Source organism: Phoca vitulina, unplaced genomic scaffold (genome assembly GCF_004348235.1).
Source record: "Phoca vitulina isolate PV1807 unplaced genomic scaffold, GSC_HSeal_1.0 scaffold15, whole genome shotgun sequence".
In the NCBI taxonomy this organism is placed as follows: domain Eukaryota; kingdom Metazoa; phylum Chordata; class Mammalia; order Carnivora; family Phocidae; genus Phoca; species Phoca vitulina.
Genome location: NW_022589718.1, coordinates 26,290,189 through 26,312,707, shown reverse-complemented (window position 1 = coordinate 26,312,707; position 22,519 = coordinate 26,290,189). Strand labels below are relative to the sequence as shown.

Genomic DNA, 22,519 nt, shown 5'->3' with positions numbered 1-22,519 from the left:
ATCCTTGAAGTGCTTCTTCCCCTAAGCTTCCCTGCAGGAGGCTGTCACAAGGTCCCGCTTCCGTGGACCATGGCTTTGACCGTGAGTGCGCATTCCGAGCACTCTACGTGTGGGGCTTTCTTTGGAGGTCTGGCTTGAAGGTGGGTTCTTCCAGGGTCGATATGTGGTCATTTCTACTAGTTGCCCAGAGGCTCTACCCGGTTGGCACCACTTTTTAATTTTTATTTTTAAAATACTCTGTACACCCAACCTGGGACTTGAATTCACAATCCCTGAGATCAAGAGTCACCTGCTCTACCGACTGAGCCAGCCAGGTGCCCGGATGGTACCACTTTAAACTAAAATCCTGGCTTGGGCGCCTGGGTGGCTCAGTTGGTTAAGCAACTGCCTTCGGCTCAGGTCATGATCCTGGAGTCCCGGGATCGAGTCCCGCATCGGGCTCCCTGCTCGGCAGGGAGTCTGCTTCTCCCTCTGACCCTCCTCCCTCTCATGCTCTCTGTCTCTCATTCTCTCTCTCTCAAATAAATAAATAAAATCTTTAAAAAAAAAAAAAAAACAAAAAAACTAAAATCCTGGCTTGAGGGGTTGTTGTTTTTTAAGATCACTCATATGGGGCAGAATTTGGGCTGAAATCGAAGTGTGAGGAACCCTGTTGTAAGTCATCAGGAGAGTCCACGTCCGTCTGTTTACATTTTGCCCTTCCACGGAGAACCCAAGTTTAAGACAGGAATTTTCCCTCAGGGTCCCCCCGGGGGATAGGTCTCAGCGTCATGCATGCTCTGTGTACCTGTGTGTGACTCCTTAACCTGGGCTGATCCCAGACTTCATCTGTCTTCTGGGCCCCTTGATGCTGTAAAAACTGAAGCTGTCCTTAACCTCAAGCTTCCAACTTTTGTTTAAATGTTTTAGACTCTGGGGGATGCCTGGGTGGCTCAGTTGGTTAAGCGTCTGCCTTCGGCTCAGGTTAGAATCCCAGGGTCCTGGGATCGAGCCCCGCATCGGGCTCCTTGCTCAGCAGGGAGTCTGCTTCTCCCTCTGCCCCCCCAGCTTGTGCTGGTGCTCTCTCTCTTTCACTTTTAAACAGTTTCTAGTAGGAGGGTACATCTTACACCCTAAGTCTGTGCAAATTTGTAAAATCAACAATTCTCTCTCCATCGACTTGAAATAAAACACAGGGAAAACCACTGTGTGTAATTCTGGTTTTATTGCTTATTAAGGATGTCATTCCATACAGTTTCAGGGAGACAGACTTTGAGCAAATGTACGGGGGTGTTGAACAGCTGACGGCAATCCGGACGAGAATGTTTCAGTGTTTTACAGAAGGTGGTCAGAGGCGCCACGGCCACCATGACCCCCTACATGTGTACATTTCATATAAAAAGAGTAAAAACAGCTCATTGGCATTTAACTAGCATTATTCTTTGTCATCTCTGAACCACAAGAAGCCTGAACAATTTCAGAATCTTCAGAGCGAAACATGGTTTGTTCCACGAGCAGATGTTGTAGTTTCAGTTTCTTTAAAAACAAGCAAACAAATCAACACAACGAAAACCATGTACACACAACCCCCAGGACAAAAGTTGGCTGCATTCCGGTGGTCTTGAATTTTAATGATTCTGTTCTATTAGTTCAAGATATCAAATGTGATTCAGCTTTTGAAAATCAGATTACACTTCTTCACCATAATTGTATTTACTGTGTAATTCAAACGATTTAACTGAGCCTAATGTTAGCCCAGTAAAAGCCACGGACATAATTTAAACTGCTCGTATGCTAAGGACGTGTCTTTACAAGTTCATTATTCTTTAAAAACTCAGACCCGAGCTACACAGCTGTAACTGGAGGAACACAGCCTCCCCTTCTAGAAATATTTATTTGTAGAAGGTTTTTCTAGGGTTTTCCAGCCGGGAAGCAAATGCAGTCACTGGAAATCACACAGACACATCAGTAACTTCCTGGTTACACGACACTAATAGGTACCCTACTCGTGATTAAAAAAAATAATCAAGCCTGTACTATGATTCAGCATTTGAAACACTTCTATGTCTATAACTAGGAAGATGCTCAGGCTGAGAAATCCATGTGGATACTTGAAAAGAAACAAGACTTGAGAGGTGGTTTTATGTTAAACCATTTAGGAGACCTGTTACCACACAACCAAAACCACACAGTAGCAGATAAACAGGAATTTATTAAAACCATTGTCTCCAACAATACAAAAATTAAATATTAAGGCATCTTTTACTCCCATCTTGGTATATGCAGCAAAGAGAAATGTTTTCAGTGGGAACCAGCACTTCTATTCAAATGCTTTTGAATGTATTTGGCAGATTTATTTTTATATTCTCCTATTCCACATATGGCTGAAAACTCTCACGGTCAAATATCATGACCCAAAGGAAGAGTATGAACAGATACTCATTTACTAAAAAGAAGCGGTTCACCCTTGAAAAATAAAAAGGAACTACAAAGAATATTATGTAAAAGTTCAAATATTAGTATTTAAATTTCTCTGGAGCAATTTATGCTTCAGTAATTAAGAGAAGGAAGAGATGAAGACTTTATTAAGACGAGAAGTCTATTAATATGGATCATACCACAGAGTAACTGTTTACTCAGTATTCTGATCCACTGGGATGAGAGTTTCAAAAGGGCTTCCTACTCCTTTAAAAAATATCACATCCACTAGAATAAGATCATATAAATTCACATTGATTATTTATTATTTCCCATTTTGTCCATTTACAAAGCTCAACCATCTTCATAAAGTATACTAAACAGTAACATTTCACCTTTTATTAAGGCAAGTTTGTGAAAATAATTTAATACAACCAGATCTCTTCATGAACTTTCAGCTTAAAACGTTTTTTACATAAGAAACATACAAAAAAATTCTGTTTTATAAAAAGCCACCTCAATACCAGAAAAGAGTAATGAAGGATTTTGAACCCAGTTTACTTCTTAAAGGATGTTCTTCCCTTGTCTTCAATTCCAAGTACTATTCATCATCTTTAGAGCCAGTTTTGCTTAACTATAAAAGACAAAAAAGGACATCATCAACAAGATTAAGCTATCACATTACTTGAGTTCACTGTTTCCATTTATTACCAGAAATAAATATTTATAATTGATAGAACAACAGACAACAAGGTTCATGTAACTTAATACCAGCTACAGCGTTCAACGTATTTAACTACTTTTCAACTTCAGGCTCAGCTACTTTAAACACGATTCTTTAAAAATACAACCTCAATAGAGAAGGGGGGAAAAAAAATCCCTTGAAGCTTTCCAAGAAATAAATTGGAACCAAGAACATACAAAAGGTGCCACTTATAAAATGAATGACATTCTTCTATTATTTTCACAATAAAGACTTCAAAAATTTTAAACATTGTGGTAAAAAAAACACATAAATTAAGTACAGTTTTAAAAATACGATAAAAATCTTAAATTGCAAGTCTTTTCTGATAAAAATCTATAGAATTTAGCAAATGGGGGAGAGGGTGGGGAGTTCCCAAAGAATACACAGACAATTCTGACCAGAATAAAGACCCAGCCACCAAGAAATCCCCAGTGAACCCAAACCCTGAGAACCCCAGAGAATGTGGGAAGCTGTGAAAAGCAGAAACTGTTAAGGGTAGCAGTTCTCAAACATTCTGGCCCCAGCTCCTCTTCCTACTTTGAGGATCTTAAAAGAGCTTTCTTTTAAATGTATATTAAACCTACAGTATTTGAAATTAAAACTGAGGAATTGAGTTCATGTAAAAATAACAACAGACTCACTCCATGATCACCGAATAACATTTCTTAAATGAAAAGCTGTGTCTTCTAAAACAAATAAAACTTAATGCGAAGAATAGTGTTGTTTTACATTTTTGTGAATTTCTTTATTACTGAGCTCAACAGAAGACAGCTGGGTTTTCACAAATCTGCTTCCACAGTAAGGCAGGTAAAATAGAAAACAGTGAACAGAAACACAGTACAAGTAACTAAGAACAAACTGAGTTTTTGTTTTGTTTTGTTTGTTTTTTTGAAGATTTTATTTATTTATTTGAGAGAGAGAAGGAGAAACAGTGAGAGAGCACAAGCGGGGAGGAGAGGGAGAAGCAGGCTTCCCGCTGAGCAGGGAGCCCAATGCGGGGCTCGATCCCAGGACCCCGGGATCATGACCTGAGCCGAAGGTAGATGCTTAGCCGACTGAGCCACCCAGGCACCCGAACAAACTGAGTTAATATAAAAATGCACGTACTTAGATTCTAAACCTACTCACCACCTTAGAAAATTCTGGAAAACACAAGAATATAAAAGCACACATTCTATTAGTGCTCTAATAGAAGAGTATTAGTGATGGCATCATTACACTTCAGGAGCCCCTGGTAAACACCACTGTCCACTTGTGAGAGAACGAGGAAAAAAGACAAACAACACCTTAACATTAGGATGTAAATAGTTTTGACCTTGCAGATGCCCAGAGGCCTCCAGGACCTCCCAGGGATCCCAAGATCATATTTGGAAACTACTAGCTTCGGGTAACAGATTCTGAGTCCAGACCCGCCTACGTGGTAACCTCCCTCCTAAAAATATCTTCGCCTATCTCCCAAGATTACTAGATTATTTCAATCTTCATTTCCTTTATATGTGCTGAAATTCTAATTTATATTAACAAGGACTCTGAAAAATAAGCAGGAAACTAAATTTCTGGAGCTGGGCAAGGAGGAGCACTACCACCTTTGGATTAATCGGATTACTTTTTGAGCCCAATTTCTGCTGACGGCTACTGTCTGGGAAGGATGCACTCTCATTCTGAAGCCCGAAGCATTTTAAGGAGGGAAACGACTTAGCTGGTGAGGCACATACAAGCACACCTAGGACAGCGCGGAGTATCCATCAGGCATCAGTGGAGGGGGGCCTGGCTAAAGCAGAGAACGCGGAGAAGCCGCACCCACACAGACATCTTGTGTGCGGTCAGCCCCTTGCCCAGGAAGTGGACAAGAAATACTGCTGCTTTCTTCCGATCGCAGCTCACCTACTCCCAGGAAGTATTTCTGTACTAGGCACAAAGATTATTTTAAACAGTTTCTATAGCAAAGGTACCCCATGGCCCAAACCGCTGACTTGAACTCTAAGAATATACTGTTTATAAATTACCCGTATTTGTAGGTCCCCACTAAAATCCTAATCTTTAACTACCCTTGGATCATATTCATTACTTCTCACAGCAGTAGGGGCACTAATTGGCATGCAAAACTCATCTCATGAAGTCCTACAAAGAGGATTAACTAGGGGCGCCTGGGTGGCTCAGTCAGTTAAGCATCTGCCTTCGGCTCAGGTCATGATCCCAGGGTCCTGGGATCGAGCCCCGCATTGGGCTCCCTGCTCAGCGGGAAGCCTGCTTCTCCCTCTCCCACTCCCCCTGCTTGTGTTCCCTCTCTCACTGTGTCTCTCTCTGTCAAACAAATAAATAAAATCTTAAAAAAAAAAAGGATTAACTAAGCATCACTTTAATATATTGGAAGCTACCAATAAGAAAAATATTGAGAGAAGGTGGCAAAAAACTTCAAGGTGAAAAGTAAACAATTTTAAATAAGAAAAACAGAAAATCCTTCTTGACAATGATGGGAAACTCCATCTAGGGTTTGCCCTCAAAAAATATATATGAATTTCTACTAAGAAATCAAAGCATTCCTTTCGATGCCTTGTTTCTTGTTTCCACACTACCGCTAATCCAGAGTCATAGCTAGGCATGTTCGTTCTTCAGATGTACTTACATAAACAGTCATACTTCACTGTACTTATAGCTTAGTTCTACAGATTTTCCATTATTTAAATAAAGAAAATCTAAAACTGAAGGTGTAGGAAAGAAAAGAATGTGAAAGATATTTCAAAAATACTTACATGCTGAAGCAAAAAGGGAAACAGCCATTCCAGTAAAATTCAAAGGTTGAGGGGGGGAAAAATGAAGATATAAATTTCATTATTTGATGGCAGATAGTAACAATATTTTGAAGCCCAGAATATAAGTATTATATACCTTCACCACATCAACCCAGTTCCATCCTCGAGGCAGTTCTCCTTTGTGATCTAGAGGATAAAAATAGTAACTTTATGTCTAAGACCAAGCAGTAATTTTTAAAGCAATTAATACTCTAACAATAAGCTTTTGCATACCATTCTACACAACAATAGATTAAATACACAATAATAGATAGATCTACACAATAACAGATTAAAATTTTAAATCATGTATTATATTAAGCTGGAAAACCAGTTTATCATCATTGTGAACTGAAAGCACCGTTCTCCTCAGGATACTTGCAAAGTAACTCAGACACACTCCCTTTCACATTTACCTTATTTCCATTCAAGACAAAACCATGATATTAAGACAAAAACATGGAGTTGAGTTGGAAACGCCAGGAAGAGGAATGAATCAATTTATTAGTTTCATGCACTTGTACAATTCTACCCTTTTTTATAAGGTTACGGCTTTTTTAAGTGAGATGTTGTGCTACTTTACTGCTTCATGAGGCTTTTTAAACTACAAAACTAGGCTCAAGACAAGAGTCCTTATAAATCAATTTCTGGCCTCGAAACTCAGAGGAGGCCTGGTCAACTTATTTATTAACTTTTGTGGTCTGATAAAATATTCATTATTTAGCCTAACATTGTTTAATCCGACAGGTCTTTAATCTGTTGGGAGTGCTTGAAAACAAGCTGAAACTTTATTTAAAAAATTATAGTTTACAAAGCGACTTCATTCTTGTAATAGAATATTCAAACTTGAAGAACAGTTTAATAAATATAAGCGTTTTAGTATAAAAAGGTGTGATTTCCTCTATGCTTGATATATCTCTATACATCTCATTTTATGAAATCATCAAAATCTGCATTTAAAACCAACACATTAATTTTACACAAGGGAAACAGAAACCAACCTCATGATTCTTACAGGATAGAAGCAGCATCACTAGACCTCAATCTTAGATGCTAATGGCTCTTTTCTCCTTTATGCCAATAAGAATCTTATCCCACTGTTTATTGGTTGTCAGGGGTGTGGGGGCAGATCACCGATTTTGTTAACTAAAACTTACCCACGGTCCTTTTAAAGTTTTATTTAGAACGCAAGCTCCAAGTCACAAACTCCTAGACCGTTAAGTACAGAAAATGGTGCCTCTTAGGTGGGCATCATCAAAACGATGGAGGTGGGGAAACCATAATGAAAGGGAATGATCATAGGTCATTATGTACGAAAGCAACAGGGAATGAACTGACAGAGATGCTACAGCATTAAAAAAGAGATTAACCAAAATTCTAGAAAACAGATTGCAATGACTAATAATTCACTGCTTTGGTTGTTCATGCTTTAATATTAGGTATAATGTATTCCCAGATTTGTTATTTCACAAACTATTGTGACTTCAAGAATGTATTTTGAGGGCCAACAAAGGGCTGCAATCTTTTCATTCTGCCACACAGGACGTTAAACAAAACATAAGCAAAAAACCTGCCATCCCTTTATAAAAGGGCATTATTTTAAACTTCCTCACCAGAGTAAAAGGGTCAGTTCTTTTCAATAAAGGGCAGCTTGTAACCTTATACCAAGAACACACACACGTACAGACGTTAAGTATACGGGGACACACTTGTGTATATGTATATAAATATATACACTTCCTTAACTGGAAAAAAAGTTTACAGACTGATATCAATTTGCAAATTTTCAGGTTAAATAAAGAGATCAAATATTATTGGTGATATGAGGTGGAATTTATAATTCTCTTCTAAAGGTCCATAAAATGACTCTGGTTTAGGAGACACAGAAATTCTATTCTTAAATCTTATTCTAATTGTATAAATAAATCAACTACAGACAAAAACATTATTATTTTTTTAAAACATTATATTATTTATTGTGCTAAGATCTAATGGTATACCAGACTTCATTTCAAATGAAAGCTACAGTTCAAAAAATATTTAGTAATACACATATCTGCCAGAAAGGTAAACAAATAAGAAAATCCCAAACATGTCAGAAAGGGTACAAGTAGGATACACTTTTGTATGCTATTCTGTTTCTCAACCTCGAGACTCATTTATAGTTATTTTGCCACTTACTTACCTTCCCCTCAAACGGTGATCTCTTGTGGTAAAGTAGTAAATATTTTCAATATACATCTGTGACCCAAGACAGCGTCTGATCCAAATGTTCCAAGGATGAAGAAGAGAGAACTACTCTTCTAAATCGAAATATACTTATTAAGCACTCATATCACACTAAAAAGCAACCCATTTATCTGCGTTATAAAAAATAAATAAATAAACACAAACCTGTTTTATCTGCCAGCTTACGTTTCTGTGCTTTTGAAAGCTGTTCTTTTTTTTCTTTTTTCTTACTCGATGGGGCTGTATTAGGAGTTTCAACGGAGATGATACTGCTTATGGGTATCTAGAAAAAAAACAAATAATTCCTATACTAATGCCTTAAAACTTATTGAATTACACTAAATATGGCTACATCCTCAAACGAGTTGACAATTTTTAGGTCTGTGAAGTAAAAAAATCCTATATTATACTCTCCATTTATTAGATCAGGTGCACATTGCTTTCATTCTTCTAAAAATTCCCATAGAGGGACTTACATAATGTTAGTTCCATTGTTATTAACCAGGTCTCTGAAAAAGAAGACCTGATACCAACATTGTGTTGAAGCTCTGAAGTTCTAAGGTAATTTTATAATTCAGGTAATTTGCTTGATTTGGAAATTTAAATATGTCTTTAAGAAAAATCACACGTGCCTACCTAGAAAACCCTGATTCCCTGAAGAAATGAAGAAAATCTTCATGAATGAAGAAAGATATTTTAAGGGTGCCTGGGTGGCTCAGTCAGTTAAGTGTCTGACTGCTGATTTTGGCTCAGGTCATGATCCCAGGGTTGTGAGATTGAGCCCTGCGTTGGGCTCCGTGCTCAGTGCAGTCTGCTTGAGATTCTCTCTCCCTCTCCCTCTGCTCCTCCCCCCGCTCTCTCTCTCAATAAATAAATAAAATCTTCAAAAAAAAGAAAAAAAAAGAGAGAAAAATATTTCAATTTGGATTCATGTAATCAGAGTGTGGTAGGCAAAATTTAAAATGCTTACTAGGTGCCAAGCATTGCTGTAAAGGTTGTTCATATACTACTCATTTGATCCTTACTACAATCTTATGAGGTAGATACTATTATAATCCCTGTTTCACAAAAGAAGAAACTGAGCACAGTGAGATTAAGACATTGGTTCCCTTTCCCCCATCAAAAAAAGTCACATGGTGAGTGGTGCAGTGAGGATTTTCAGGGCCACCTGGTGTGGCCCACAGTCCACCAGCTCTGCTACCACCTTCTACCGCTAGAGAGCCGCCCTCAGTGTTCTTCGGTGTTCTGTTAGGAATGTGGAAGGCAGACCTGCTCAAGTAGAAGACAACAGAGCCGCTGCTCTCAGAAAGCCACTGGCCTGGTTCACAGAACTCAACGGACTCTGACCACGGAAAGTCTTTTAGCACATGACTGGGTGCAGCTCTAAAAAGAGATGCCTGCGGTCATAAAAGGTGATGATTTCCTAAAATACTGTTAGAAATAAAATAATTTTTTTTCCTATTAATAAAGTCTCTTCAAGCTTGCACCAAGTTCAAAGTGAACTGGGGCAAGACTATTGACAACTAAAGGCTCATGAAGAAAGTAATTTCAAATGTATTTTAGCACCACATCAGAAATCCTCAATCTGAGCTTTATGAAGACATTAAATACATTTAAACAAATATTTGGTTCAACACCACCTTAGTTTTTGGTGGGCACATGAAGTATTCTAGTCTTATATGAAGGGTAAGATCTAAAGGATATGATTTCATTTTTAAAGTTAAATAGACACTAAGAAACCTAAAATTTACTATTCTTATTTAACTCAGATGTAACTTATTTATTTTTTTAAAGATTTTATTTATTTATTTGAGAAAGCGAGAGAGAGCATGAGCTGGGGGAGAGGCAGAGGGAGAGGGAGAGGCAGAGTCCCCATTGAGCAGGGAGCCTGATGGGGGTGCTCCATCCAAGGACCCTGGGATCATGACCTGAGCCGAAGGCAGGCAGTTAACTAAGCCACGCCACATCCCTAACTATTTTCAATCTAACACAAAATCTCCTTCCAATTAAAAAAAAATAATAACTAGCAAAGATGAATTAGTAGCAGAGTGAAACCAAAACGAAGCACGAGCTTACCGTAGAATTCACGGGCTGGTGATTCTCCATGAACTGCTCCTTATTGTCCTTGGCATATTCAAACAATGTGTAGGTCATGGCGGTCCCGAGATTGACCTCCACTGCTTCCTGTAACTTGGCTAATATGCTCTGCTTTACAGCCGATGATCTATAATGCACAAGAAATATATTGCTGAGAGAAAAGTAAGAGACAGCATTACAAAAAAACAATGAAAACGGAACACTACTCACATGGTGTTGTTAAAAAAAGCGTTCATAGATATAATTGGAGGTGTTTGGGGATATGTTTCTGTCCAGGAAATCTCTATTAAGAAGGCTTTGGGATCACCATTTTCACCTATCTGAAGAAAAGGGAAATCTTAGGCTTGTAAAAAGTGATACAAAGACAGAATATTTAATTATGACTTTTAAAATGATGAATTACTGCCGATGCTCATGATCAGATCAGAAACGTAGTATTCTGAAAAGTTCAGGGGTACCGGCTGAGACTTGGCAGGGGGTGACGGCTGTATTAATAGAACCTGACTTGATGTCCATGGCCTGTCTCTCCAACCAGCCCTCCAGCTTTTTCTAGTATCAAGACTGTCTTTATAAATTTTTGTTTTCATCAGAGCTTTCTGGGGACAAATATAAGACATCGACTGCGGGGGACAGGAAGAGAATGGACAAAAATAATAATCCACCAACTTGAAAGACCTAATCTTTGCCCTAAGTTTTCTAATTGCCAAATCAGACGAGGCGTTAAAAACAAGTGATTGATATGCATTAGCACAATCCCAAGACCAGAAAAGGAAATGTAAAATTTAGAGAAAAAAGGAAAAGGTAAAGAGATAAGGTTTAGGAATGCCTTAGGCTGGGTGAGAACTTTCAAGATCTACTGGCTAAGCAACCTTCAAATATGCGATACAATGTTACTAACTATAGTCACCATGCTGTACATTACATCCCTAACTTTTTTTTATAACCTGAAGTTTGTAACTTTCGACCCCCTTCACCTGGAGAATTTAAAGATGTCTTTTCTGTTTCTTTTTCTCTCCCCAACTTTGTATTTGAAACATTTTAATCTCATAGAGAAACTGAAATAGGACAATGAACACTCATTGACATATATCTTATTCACCAAATACCTTTGCCTCCTTCCACTTCTCTTTCTTTCTATTACAGAATCGCCCCCTCCCCCAATGGGGGTGACCTTTTTTTTTTTCCTTTGGTTTTTGTTGAACTATTTGAAAGTAAGTTGCAGACATGATGAAACATCCTTAAAGATTTACAGGGTAAAGTATCCTAAGAATAAGGACATTCTCCTCTAGAACTACACTACCATTGTCACACCCAAGAAATTCAACATTGACCAGAGATATTATCTAATTCGTAATCCATCTAAAAAGTTCCCCATTCATATCCAAAGTGTCCTTTAATAAACCACCTTCTCAACCCACAAATCCATAATCCACTGAGGATCATGGATTACATTTGGTTGTCAAATTTCTTTATTCTGCTTTTATTTAGAACAGTCCCCAGCCACCCTGCCTGCCTTTTAAATATCTTTCATGACAAAAAGAATCTAAGGCCAGTTTTCTTGTATAATGTCCCCAGATCAGGACTGTCTGTTTCCTGCATCCAATTCAGATTAAATATTCTGGTAGGGATACTACACAGGTGATGTGGCATATTCCCATAGCATCATATAAGGAGGCACATAAGATCTTCTGGAATCATCACTGGTGATACTAAGCTTGATCAGTTCGGTTAAGGTGATATTCTTCAAATCTCTTCAATGTAAAGGTACCTTTTCCATTTTGTAATTAACAAGTAATCTGTGGAGTGACACTACAAAACCATGTGAATATACTGCTTCTCAACAACTTTTCAGTCCAAGGTTTTAGCATCCATTAATGAGCCTTGCCTGAAATGATCCTCATGTTGGTGGTTCCAAAATGGTGATTTTTCTAATAAAACTATGGAATGATTCATGAGTCAGCATCTCATCCTTGCATAGGGCTATGCTGATCTCCTCTGTAATATTTTTAGTATATGTGCTGCTTTTTAAAAAATATTTATTTTAGACAACAGCAATAGATTTAAAAATTTTTCACCCCAAATTGTCACTTGATTCACCTTTACTCTCTGACCACTAATTTTTTATTCCCTTCCCCTCACCCTCAATCACAAGACACACCAATATAAGATGAGGCTTAGACATTATGTCAGATAGGGGCCCCTGGGTGGCTCAGTCGGTTAAGCGGCTGCCTTCGGCTCAGGTCATGATCCTGGGGTCCTCGGATCGAGCCCCACGTCCAGCTCCCTGCTCAGCAGGAAGCCTGCTTCTCCCTCTCCCTCTGCCTGCCACTCTGCCTACTGTGCTCTCTCTCTATCTATCTGTCGAATAAATACATAAAATCTTAAAAAAAAAAATTATGTCAGATAAGCTTAGGGACCTGCTGATGTAAGCCTATGTAAGTTGATGACATTACCGGTTTATGCTTGTGTTTCAAATACAGAGATAGTGAAAAAGTGGTAAAAGTTACTTGCTCTATGCAATTACTAAGTCCTTACTCAAGGTGTGTGTAGGAACAAGGTGCCATGTGTCTCCTACAGTCCTAGGTACAGAAAATACAAAAATAGAGGTAAGATCATTCCTGTCTTCAAGGGAGGAGACATTTAGGTAACTCACGAAACCGCAGCACGATTGAAAGTTTAAAAGAGACAGAACAAAGTATGAAGAAATAGGGAATGGTCAATTCTGCTTTGAAGTCAAGGGAAAGCTAGGAGACAAGGCCCAAATACAGAGGAGCTTGAGTTAGGCATTAAAGGAGAAGTAGCTGGAGGAGGGACGTGAGGTGAGGGCAAGAGCAAATGGCATGTCCACAGGCACCATATTAAAAAAATGCAGGGAGGGGCGCCTGGGTGGCTCAGTCGTTAAGCATCTGCCTTCAGCTCAGGTCATGATCCCGGGGTCCTGGGATCGAGCCCCGCATCGGGCTCCCTGCTCGGCGGGGAGTCTGCTTCTCCCTCTTCCACTCCCCCTGCTTGTGTTCCCTCTCTTGCTGTCGCTCTCTGTGTGTCAAATAAATAAAATCTTAAAAAAATGCAGGGAAATGTTCCACAGGCTACTGTGTCTCATGAATGGTAGTGGCTGGAAAGTCTGGAGAGGCAATCTGAATCAAACAGAAGGGCCTTGAGTGTCAAGCTAAGGAATTTAATCCCTATTCTATAGGCAGGAGAAACCCATGGGGAAACCCTTCTAAACGAAGCAATGGGGTAACTAATTATGCGTTTCAGAGAACTACCTAGACGTCTGCAGGAGGACTACTGGTGAGGTGTGGGGGGAAGCTTCCGACCGAACTGAAAGGGGAGAATCGTTCAGGAGGTTACCAAGCCAGTCTGCTAAAGAGGAACTGAGGGGTCTGACCAGGACCCAGGCAGACCTGTACCCTAGGTCCTCTGGCTCTCAACACAAACAAGCTTTCCAAACCTCACGTTTTATACCCTTGAAATCCATCCTGCAGTCACAGCAGAGTATCCCTCCTGTAGGACTTACACACGTCCTACTACGTTCTGTATACTGTGCTCAACAGGTAACCGCTGCTGTTAACACAGATACTTAGGGAAGTATGGGGCAGTTCTCAATCTCCCACTTGGTAAGGGGTAAGTGGCAGTGTTTGGGGAAGTCTGGGGAGGCAGCTGGATTCAAATCAAAGGGCCTAGGACTTAACCCCAGTGTTAACCTTGGCCATTAAGTTTTTTTATTGTTCTATCCATGGAGTAGTGTAAAGACTGTTGAGCTTGAAAGGGAATTGAGAGGAGCTAAACAGAGAAGAGAGTCTCTAAAGAAAGTAATGATAAAGAATTCATCTTCTGTAACAGTCTGTAATAATGACACATAAGGATCACTTATCACATAATTTATTTTAAATGATGATGTAAATAACTAAGGCTTATACAAAAAAACTTTCTCACACCACTACTACTTATAATCATCTGGAAAAATGCTTTATGTTATTTATTTACAAAACAAGATACTGGTACTGTTTCATGTTGAGAACAGTTATGAGCAAACTCCCTTTTAAAGAATATGTAAAAAATATTCACACATACTGATTATATGGAATTAGGAAAATACCAACTTTTCTTGACTATATCATGGTGGGGGGGGGAATAATACTAGACTTGGAATAGAGACCTGGATTTTAATTCTAGTATTTATCAGCATTAGCTGGGAAAGCTTGGGAAGTTATGACTGAGAGACGCTATCTTTAAAGTTAGAAGGCAAGACCATATAATTTCTAAGGTTTCTCCCACTTCTAACATTTGATAATTCTGACACAACAAAAACAAGTTTATCTTAGTTTTTCAAAGTTTCTGAATTGTTTGCAAAAGCTACAAATAACTGATGTCACGGTGATGAGCTTTCGTTCAAAGGCTTCAGAAAATCCAAAGATGTAACAAATTTAAACCGTTAAATTGAAAAAACAAAATCATTTAAAAAATGAAAGCATCTTTAGCAACCTTCAATCTTTTCTAGCAAAGTGGCAAGGGCTCCTAGTCATGTCACATCTTACCCTGTATTGAAATGACACTGGACTTAATTCCCGGAAGCTTTCATCTCCTTCATAAATAGAACGTAGAGCTTCCAGTTCCATCTGAAAAAAGAATGATTCAAATGAGTTTTGTTTAGTGGTATAAGTGGATTAGAAATAGAGGGTCTTTAGTTTCTGATTCAAGCCCACTCAACTATGTAAAACTTAGCTACTCTAGATGGCCTTTGATGTTTGTAATATGTGTATATAACATATATACGTGAGTGTAGCAACACAGTATTAATACTAATACTTACTTTAAAATTACGTGCCAGGCACTCCTAAGCATTTTACAGTGCACTATCTCACTAATTCTCACATTAATCCTGAGAAGAATATCTTATTTTCTCCTTTCTAGCAAGGAGGAAAATAAGTCAGTTTAAAGCAACTCCAGAGCATGTGTCCTAGGCTGGGGTAGAAAGAGCGTCATACTTGGAGATGAGAAATACAAAGCACAATAATTCCCCACTGTTTACATGTATTATTTGTATTTGTAATCCTTCCCACAGAATGATATGAAACTTGAAAAACCACTTACAGATAATAAAAAGAACTTAAAAAAAAAAAAGATGGTTAGAAAAAGGTTTGACAAGGATCTATCCAAGATGGAAAAAAGGACTGCAAGAGAAAATGTAACCAATAATCCTTGCCTGGAAATATTTCTTAGAACACTGTGGGCTGACAAATGAGAAGACTCAATCACTGTTGTGATTACTGATGAACAGGTGAAGAAGAGAAGCAAAGAAAGACAGTACTTTGGCACATCTTTTAGTTTTCAAAAAGATGCATGTCATGAAAGCTACAAACTAAAGACAGATAAAATTTTAGAATAGATTATTAAAGAAATAGTTTGTGGGGGCCTAGGGGACTAAAGAGTAGCAGTCTGTAAGCCTTGGCAAGCATACGAAAAACAAGATAAATGCAAGCAACCCTTATTAGAGAGGATAACTTGATTGGTACATCAAGGAAAGGCACAGAACAGTCTACCTGGGTTTCTCTTTCTACCTTCATGTGAAAAAAATACAGGAGTTCAACTGGATTTAAGAACAACCAAGATTAGATTAGAAAGAACCACCTTACTCAAAATATAGTGCTACTCCTCCTGCCCTTAATCCTTTCCTGTATTTTAACTAACGAGTAGGTCAGGAACAAAAATTGAAGGCAGCCTTATGAAATTGATGAATGACAATTTGATGGAACAGTGAATCATGCTGGTGGCTGAATATGAATTCAAAATGCCCTTGAAAAACCATCTAACGAGACGAAATTTTATAGGGTAAGTGGAAGAACTTGTCTTTAGATCCTTAAACATACAAGTAGAGGATGAAAGACAAATTGCTTTGTACAGAAACTCAAAGGGTTGTAATTGAGAGTAACTAACTGTAGAAAACGGTGATGCCACAATTTTAAAACAGGACATAAGTAAACTTAATCTGTCCACAGACACACAATTTCAACACAGTGAAGGAACAAAAAGAATGGACATATGGAAAAAAGCTAAAAGGAATCATTTAGTATAAGAAGAGGACATCTGAAAAACGGGGCAGAAAACTGATTTCAAAGATCTGAAAATCAGTCATGTGGAAGAAGAATGGAATTCTATTGTTAAAATGGAGATCCTTGGGCCCCCCAGGAATTCCAATTCAGTAAATCTGAGATACAGTGCAGGCACCTGTTTTTCTAACAACCACCCCGATGATTCTAAGGCAGTGCTCCATGGGCCAAACTTCGAGAAATATATGATAGGCTCCATGCTTCACAGTAAGAATTTGTTGGTGCCTCGACTTAGAAACTCACTTGGCAAGAACAGTTTAGAAGGGATTTCAGCAGCTTGGTGACTTTGGGTCCTTTTAAGGTAACTTCCATTCCAGGGATTCTATCACATTTATCTTGTAAAAGTGCTAACTTTCGACAAATATATTTTAAATGAAGAGTGAATTACTTATCTAAGAGACTCGGATTCTAGTTCTGATTCTACCCACATGTTCACTGTGCAGCCCTGGGGCATCCACTTTACCTTTGCAAACTCTTCTCCTCATCTGGACACATTACACAATGAGACGGCTCCCCTAGAGATGACCTGTTATCATTCCCTGATCATATGATTCAATGTCAAAGTGGCATTTCATGAGAAAATAGCTGAGCATAAACTCTACGATTCAGGTGGTACATGCATGCTCAAAATAGCCTTAATTTCTATTGGACAACTACCAGATGGATAAATGATTCCACCAAACAGAAAGGCCAGAAATCGGAGACAGTGTCATTATTTTCCTCCACGGGAAATTTAACTAACTCAATTAAGTCTCTCCCTACCAGCCAAGAAATTTTAAAATTTTAAGGTAATCAGATTCCAAACAGCTTAACTCCGTACACAAGCGCTAAACAAGAACACTGGGGATTTAAGGCGAGGCAAGAGCACTGGGTCGCCTACCAAGGACACGCATCCTTATTATTAAGGAGGCGTGGGGCCACTCCCGGGCTTGCAAAACTGAAAACTACAGCGGGAGCGGAGGCAGAGGCGGACCTTTCCCATTCCCGGGTGCTTGGCCTCTCCTCGCAGGACACCCGTAAACTTGGGGCACCCTAGCCAGGCTCTGTCCGCTGTAGGGGCGAAGGCACGTGCGGGGCCGCTCGTCCCGGCGCCGGGTCCCAGCAGGGCCCCGGGGGCTCAGCCGCCGTCCCTCGGAGCCGAGGCACCGCGCCGGCGCGGGGAAGGGGCGTCCAGTCAGGGGGACTCACCTCTTGGTCCTCGTTGGCACTCATCGCGCCGGCTGTGGGACGCCCCCCGGGAGGGCGTCTGCGACAACGAGAAAGGGAGAGCAGTGGCCCCGAGCCCGGGGCGTCCCCCTTCAGAGCCCTGGGCTGCGGGAGGCACACCCCTCGCACCGCGGACGAGAGTCACGCGCGCCCCCGGCCTCCGGGCAGCGCGAAGCCACCTGCGGGGGTCTGTGGGCGGGGAGCCCGAGGCCGCCGAGGGTGGGGCGCCGGGGCGACTAGGGAGACTCTGCAGGGCGGTAGCGGCAGAGGCTCCGCCTCCTCCTCCTTCTCGCTTCTCCTATTGGCTCCTTTTCTCCCCACCCCTAATGGAGCGTCTTCCTACGTTTTGTGGAGCCGCGTTAAGTTTCGGGACAGCGGTTGGCGTAGAGCGCTGTCACTCAGGTGCCCAAAGTGCTTCCTGTGCCTGCGCAGGCGAGTACCGGGAAGTCTCGCTTGCGGGCCCCGGCTCTGGGGCGGTGGCGGTAGGGACGGCCCCCGGCGTTCTGTGACACCCTACCTGCTTCCCCGCGCCGTCCCCCGGCTTGCGGCGACCGGCCACAGCTGCAGCGGGCCCGGGGCGTGCGGCCTGGGTGAGTCCGGCCCCGGAGACCCGCGGGGCCAGGCGAGGCCGCCGAGGGAGAGCGCTAGCTCTGAACAATGCTGGTTTTGCAGGGGAGCGGGCTGCGTTTTCCTTCGGCGTCTGCGGGTGCAGTCCTGGCATTTCTCTTCCAGCCCCTAGGGCCTTCAGGCTTAAAGGGGAGGGGGAGGAGAGGGGGAAGGTAGCGTCTGCCTTGAGGGCTGCGGCGTTATTTCCCTTTCCTCATTGGATCTCCCTGGGCAGAATGCTGAGACCCTGGGGATGGTGTCTTTCTAAGTAAAGTGGGTGCTTCGCGTTCTCAACATCTGTTCCCCGCCCCCGCCCCCGCTCCATCCCGGCCCCAAATTGTCATTCCCCTTAGAATCGTCTTGTAGTCCTTAGTAGCCTTGTGTACTACGCCCTGAACCTGCATGAATTAAAAAATAGTGACCACATTGTGTTTTTTAACCTGCCGCTTTGATTAGGTCGCCTTTCTTTGCAGTATGTCATCCTTTTCAAGAACCTTCCTTAGTATTTTCCACGCCAGCTTCCAGATTACTTCCCCTTGCGTTACATGATCTCCCTTCCAGCGTGTTCACTTATGACTTTTGCACCTCCTTGCATGTCATACTTTGTTAGTTGTTTCATTGGCTTCTTCTAGGAGATCTGGAAATTTCTATAGACTGTCATTAAGATCCACACAACCTCTGCATCTGTCCTTTGCCCGTGTTTTTCCCATTCCCATCCCTTTGCTGTAGAATAAGCAGTACTGTCTCAGGTGCCAAAAGCTTTTAATAGTATGTGGCAAGAATTTCTGATACAGTTTTCATACGTTAATTTTTGGGGACAGAATGACAATAATTTAAGCTGGGCTGTCCATTATGATAGCCAGTAGCCATATGTGGCTATTGAGCATGTGAAATTGGCTAGCCTGAATTGAGATGGGCTGTGAGTGTACAATGCACATCAGATAATGAAGACTTGGTACAGAAAAGTGAAATATCTCAGTAACTTATATTTGTGTCGAAGTATTAACATTTTGGACATATTGGTTAAATAGAATATTAAAATTCCACCTGTTTTTATTTTTTAATATGACTAGAAAATTTTAAATTATGTGGCTCATATTTCTTTTGGACAGCACTGTGATTTAAAGCTTTGTAAGTCATTTCTAGATCCCTTATTTCCACTCCATATTCAAAGACCACAGCTAATTCTCTTGAGCCTCTGGGGTTTTTAAATGAAGAAATGGACCTTTAGGGCTCTAATCTAGATTCTTTGGTATAAAGCAAAGGCCCCTGTATAATGTGTTTTGACCATCTCTTCTTAATTTTCAACCCCAAATTCCCTAGAACTAGAGTTTTTCTTTCTCTGAACTGGTGATGCTTTGCCCTCATAGCTTAATCCTGTCTGGAAAATATCTGCTTAAATAATTCTAAAATTTCTATGTCTTGTAGAAATTTATCATTTCTGGCAAGCTTTCCAAATCATTTATTCAATACCCATTATTCCTTCAGTACTTAAGTGTGAGAAGCCTAATTATCTTTTTTAAATTAACTTTTCGGCTAAAAATATTTGGTTATCAAGTAGTGGTACAGTGCTTTTCACTTTTCACAAAAATTGCATTTGAGGTCTGTAAGATATACTGGTGAAGATCACCTTTGAAAAGGAACTCTTGATACATGATTTTGGAAATGAGAAATGGTCTTTAAAATATAATGGCAATTTTCTTTGGAATAAACACAGTTTTATGTAATTGCTTTTCTATGATTAGTGTGTGGTAGGATTTATTATACACTGATTCTCAGCTGAAGGACACAGTGGAAACTTGTACCTCCTAGACATTTTCATTGTTAGTTTATCTCTTCTAGATTTTCCTTTAAATAGTACACTTTACATTAATTATGGAGAAGTGAGAAATCATAGCTATTTAGATAAGTAGTATATTATTTTAATAATTTCCCAGGAATTCAGAAATTAGATGTTAGCAATTACGAAGAAATTAGATAGTTGTATTTATTATATGTAAGTCAGCAGTTATTTTTCTTTATGTCAGAAATGAGTCATGAGACCTATTTTAATTTGATCACCTTCCTGCAGACACTCGAAAAGATTCAGTCTCTTGCCTTTTTGTAATGTTTTATAAATGGTGGAGGCTCATAGATGAGATATGGCTATGGGCTTTTAAGACATTTTGAATGTATTTACATTTGTATTTCAGATTTTTCCTGGCACCTTGAACATGAGCCCCACACAGTGGGACTTCCCTGTGGAATTATGTTGTCGGCCTATGGCTTTTGTTACCCTTACGGGCCTGGATGTAGTTTATAATGCTGTCCATCGAGCTGTCTGGGACGCTTTCTGTGCCAATCGGAGGGCTGATCGGGTACCAATATCTTTCAAGGTGCTCCCAGGTGACCATGAGTATCCCAAATGTAGGCCTAAGGTAATGACATGATTGCATGCTCTCTCTCCCTCTCTTCCTCTTTATGCGTGTATACCTTTTTTGTTCCTAATGTCTGTGCTGGAAAACCCCTGAGTTTATCAAAGCCATGGTTATAGTGATGCATTAAGAAAACCCAAGGCTTTTTCATGTATGTAATACACTATAGGTATGTTTAATGCTAGCTATTTTTTTTTTAACCCCAGAGGAATAATTACTTTATAATTATTAAGCTTTCTGTCCTGGGTTTTCTTTTTTTGCATTTGCTTAAAGCCGTCTCTAAAAGGAAGTCTCAGGGCGCCTGGGTGGCTCAGTTGTTAAGCATCTGCCTTCGGCTCAGGTCATGATCCCAGCGTGCTGGGATCAAGCCCCGCATCGGACTCCCTTTTCGGCGGGAAGCCTGCTTCTCCCTCTTCCACTCCCCCTGCTTGTGTTCCCTCTCTCGCTGTGTCTCTCTCTGTCAAATAAATAAATAAAAGAAAAAAGAAGTAAAGGGGAAGTCTCACATTCCCCATTTATCATTACCCAGTGTCATTATAGAATCCACGGTCTTTGCAGTTTGGTTCAATTTCCCACATACCTTTTGAGCACTTGCTTTAGGTTAGGTACTAGGAAGTATGCAATAGGCTGGTGATAGAAATTTAAATAAGACAAGCTCTCTGTCCCTGGGGAGTTGTACATAAACTAAAACAGTTTATTTAGTGTGGAGGGAGGAAAGGTATTAAGTTCAAAACTGACTTTTAGGTTGAACATAGAAGAGACGGATTTACCTAAAAAAATCAGAGAATGGTGTTAATAATAGCAGCTAATAAATAAAAAGTGCTTACTTTGCTTTTTAAAGAAAATCATGTATGTTGATTTGTTGTTTATCATAATCTTATGAGTTGGTCTGAAAGTCGGTTAACAAGACACACTGATCAAAATCGGCCTTTTTTTAATTTTATTTTTATTTTTTGCCCTGGAGCAATGTTTCTGACAGACCGGTCTTTGGGCCAAGGATATCATCATCACTGGTGATGTTTATGAAAAATGTAAACGCAAGGCCTTCTCAGTGAAACTCTGGAAGGGTAGGACCTGTGGATTTGGTGGCTGGCTGATCCTTCTGCTCATGTGGGGCAGACCAGTAGAGATGCGGTTTCATATCCCTGGTTGTCGAAGCTGTGTGCTCTCTCTGGAACTGTGCGAGGGAGAGTACCCTGGCCATTACGCGTTTGTTCTTCGTGTGGAGGTTGTGTGTAGGAGGTCCAGTGCCCAGCACAGCCCTCCGCCTTTTGTCCTTGATCCATTCTGCAGCGCGGGAGCTCTTCATGTGCCCATTCCTTATTCTTTCCTGAGTCCCTGAGTTTTTTGTGTTTGATTGCCTTACCGTCCTTATTGTCTTTCCTCACTTAAAGAGACTGTTGGGAGTAGTCTGAGTTGGGACCGGCGCTTTGGAAGCAATTTGAGGTTTCAGCGAGTTTCTTCAGGGCTAGCATTCACACCAACCCCTGTCCGTCCCACAGTGTGGCACTTAGCCACTTAGTGCTGACCCCCGAGTGACTGCTACCACACTTCTGTACTTAAGAGTTGTCCTTCATTTTTTTCCTCCATCCACAAGTAAGGTAAAATGCCATCCTGGCAACATGTCTTTGAAACAAATGAAGCCATATTGGGTTTTAGATCATATTTTATTTGAGCTGCTTTGACAAGAACGGAAACTGGAATGGTGAGGAATAGAATTCACCTGGAAAGGGGCTAATGATTTCCAGGATATTTGAGAGCCTGGACATTATTAGAAGCGCTTTGGCTTTGATTATTCTTTCTTTTTTCTTTTTAAAGATTTTATTCATTTGAGAGAGAGACAGAGAGAGCACAAGCAGGGGGAGAGGCAGAGGCAGAGGGAGAAGCAGGTTCCCCGCTGAGCTGGGAGCCTGACGCAGG

The 22,519-nt window shown here is 40.5% G+C and overlaps 2 protein-coding genes and 1 non-coding gene across 5 annotated transcripts in view; 1 reads left to right on the top strand and 2 right to left on the bottom strand.

Moving 5' to 3' along the window:
• Positions 1-1,191: 1,191 nt before the first annotated feature.
• RWDD4 (RWD domain containing 4) lies at positions 1,192-17,831 on the bottom strand. 2 transcript variants are annotated; one of them, XM_032413682.1, is made up of 8 exons: positions 17,562-17,831; positions 14,802-14,882; positions 10,471-10,580; positions 10,240-10,387; positions 8,329-8,446; positions 6,032-6,081; positions 5,896-5,898; positions 1,192-3,031 (listed from the first exon to the last, which is right to left on the bottom strand). In XM_032413682.1, the coding sequence occupies exons 1-8, from the start codon at positions 17,583-17,585 to the stop codon at positions 2,999-3,001; spliced, it is 567 nt and encodes a 188-aa protein (XP_032269573.1). In that variant the 5' UTR covers positions 17,586-17,831; the 3' UTR covers positions 1,192-2,998. The 2 variants fall into 2 exon arrangements, with proteins under 2 accessions (XP_032269573.1, XP_032269574.1); XM_032413683.1 differs by lacking the exon at positions 17,562-17,831 and having other exon boundaries at positions 10,471-10,576.
• On the bottom strand, positions 12,194-12,294 carry LOC116638077. Its single transcript, XR_004300618.1, has one exon. It is a non-coding gene; the product is annotated as a U6 spliceosomal RNA (small nuclear RNA).
• Positions 17,832-17,982: 151 nt separating the features above from the next.
• The window catches only part of TRAPPC11 (trafficking protein particle complex 11), a 47,023-nt gene continuing 42,486 nt past the window's right edge, over positions 17,983-22,519 (top strand). For both annotated transcript variants that reach the window (XM_032413680.1, XM_032413681.1), the window contains exons 1-2: positions 17,983-18,169; positions 20,378-20,602. In XM_032413680.1, coding sequence (XP_032269571.1) covers positions 20,399-20,602 — 204 coding nt within the window. In that variant the 5' untranslated portion in view covers positions 17,983-18,169; positions 20,378-20,398. The remainder of the gene's footprint in view (positions 18,170-20,377; positions 20,603-22,519) is intronic.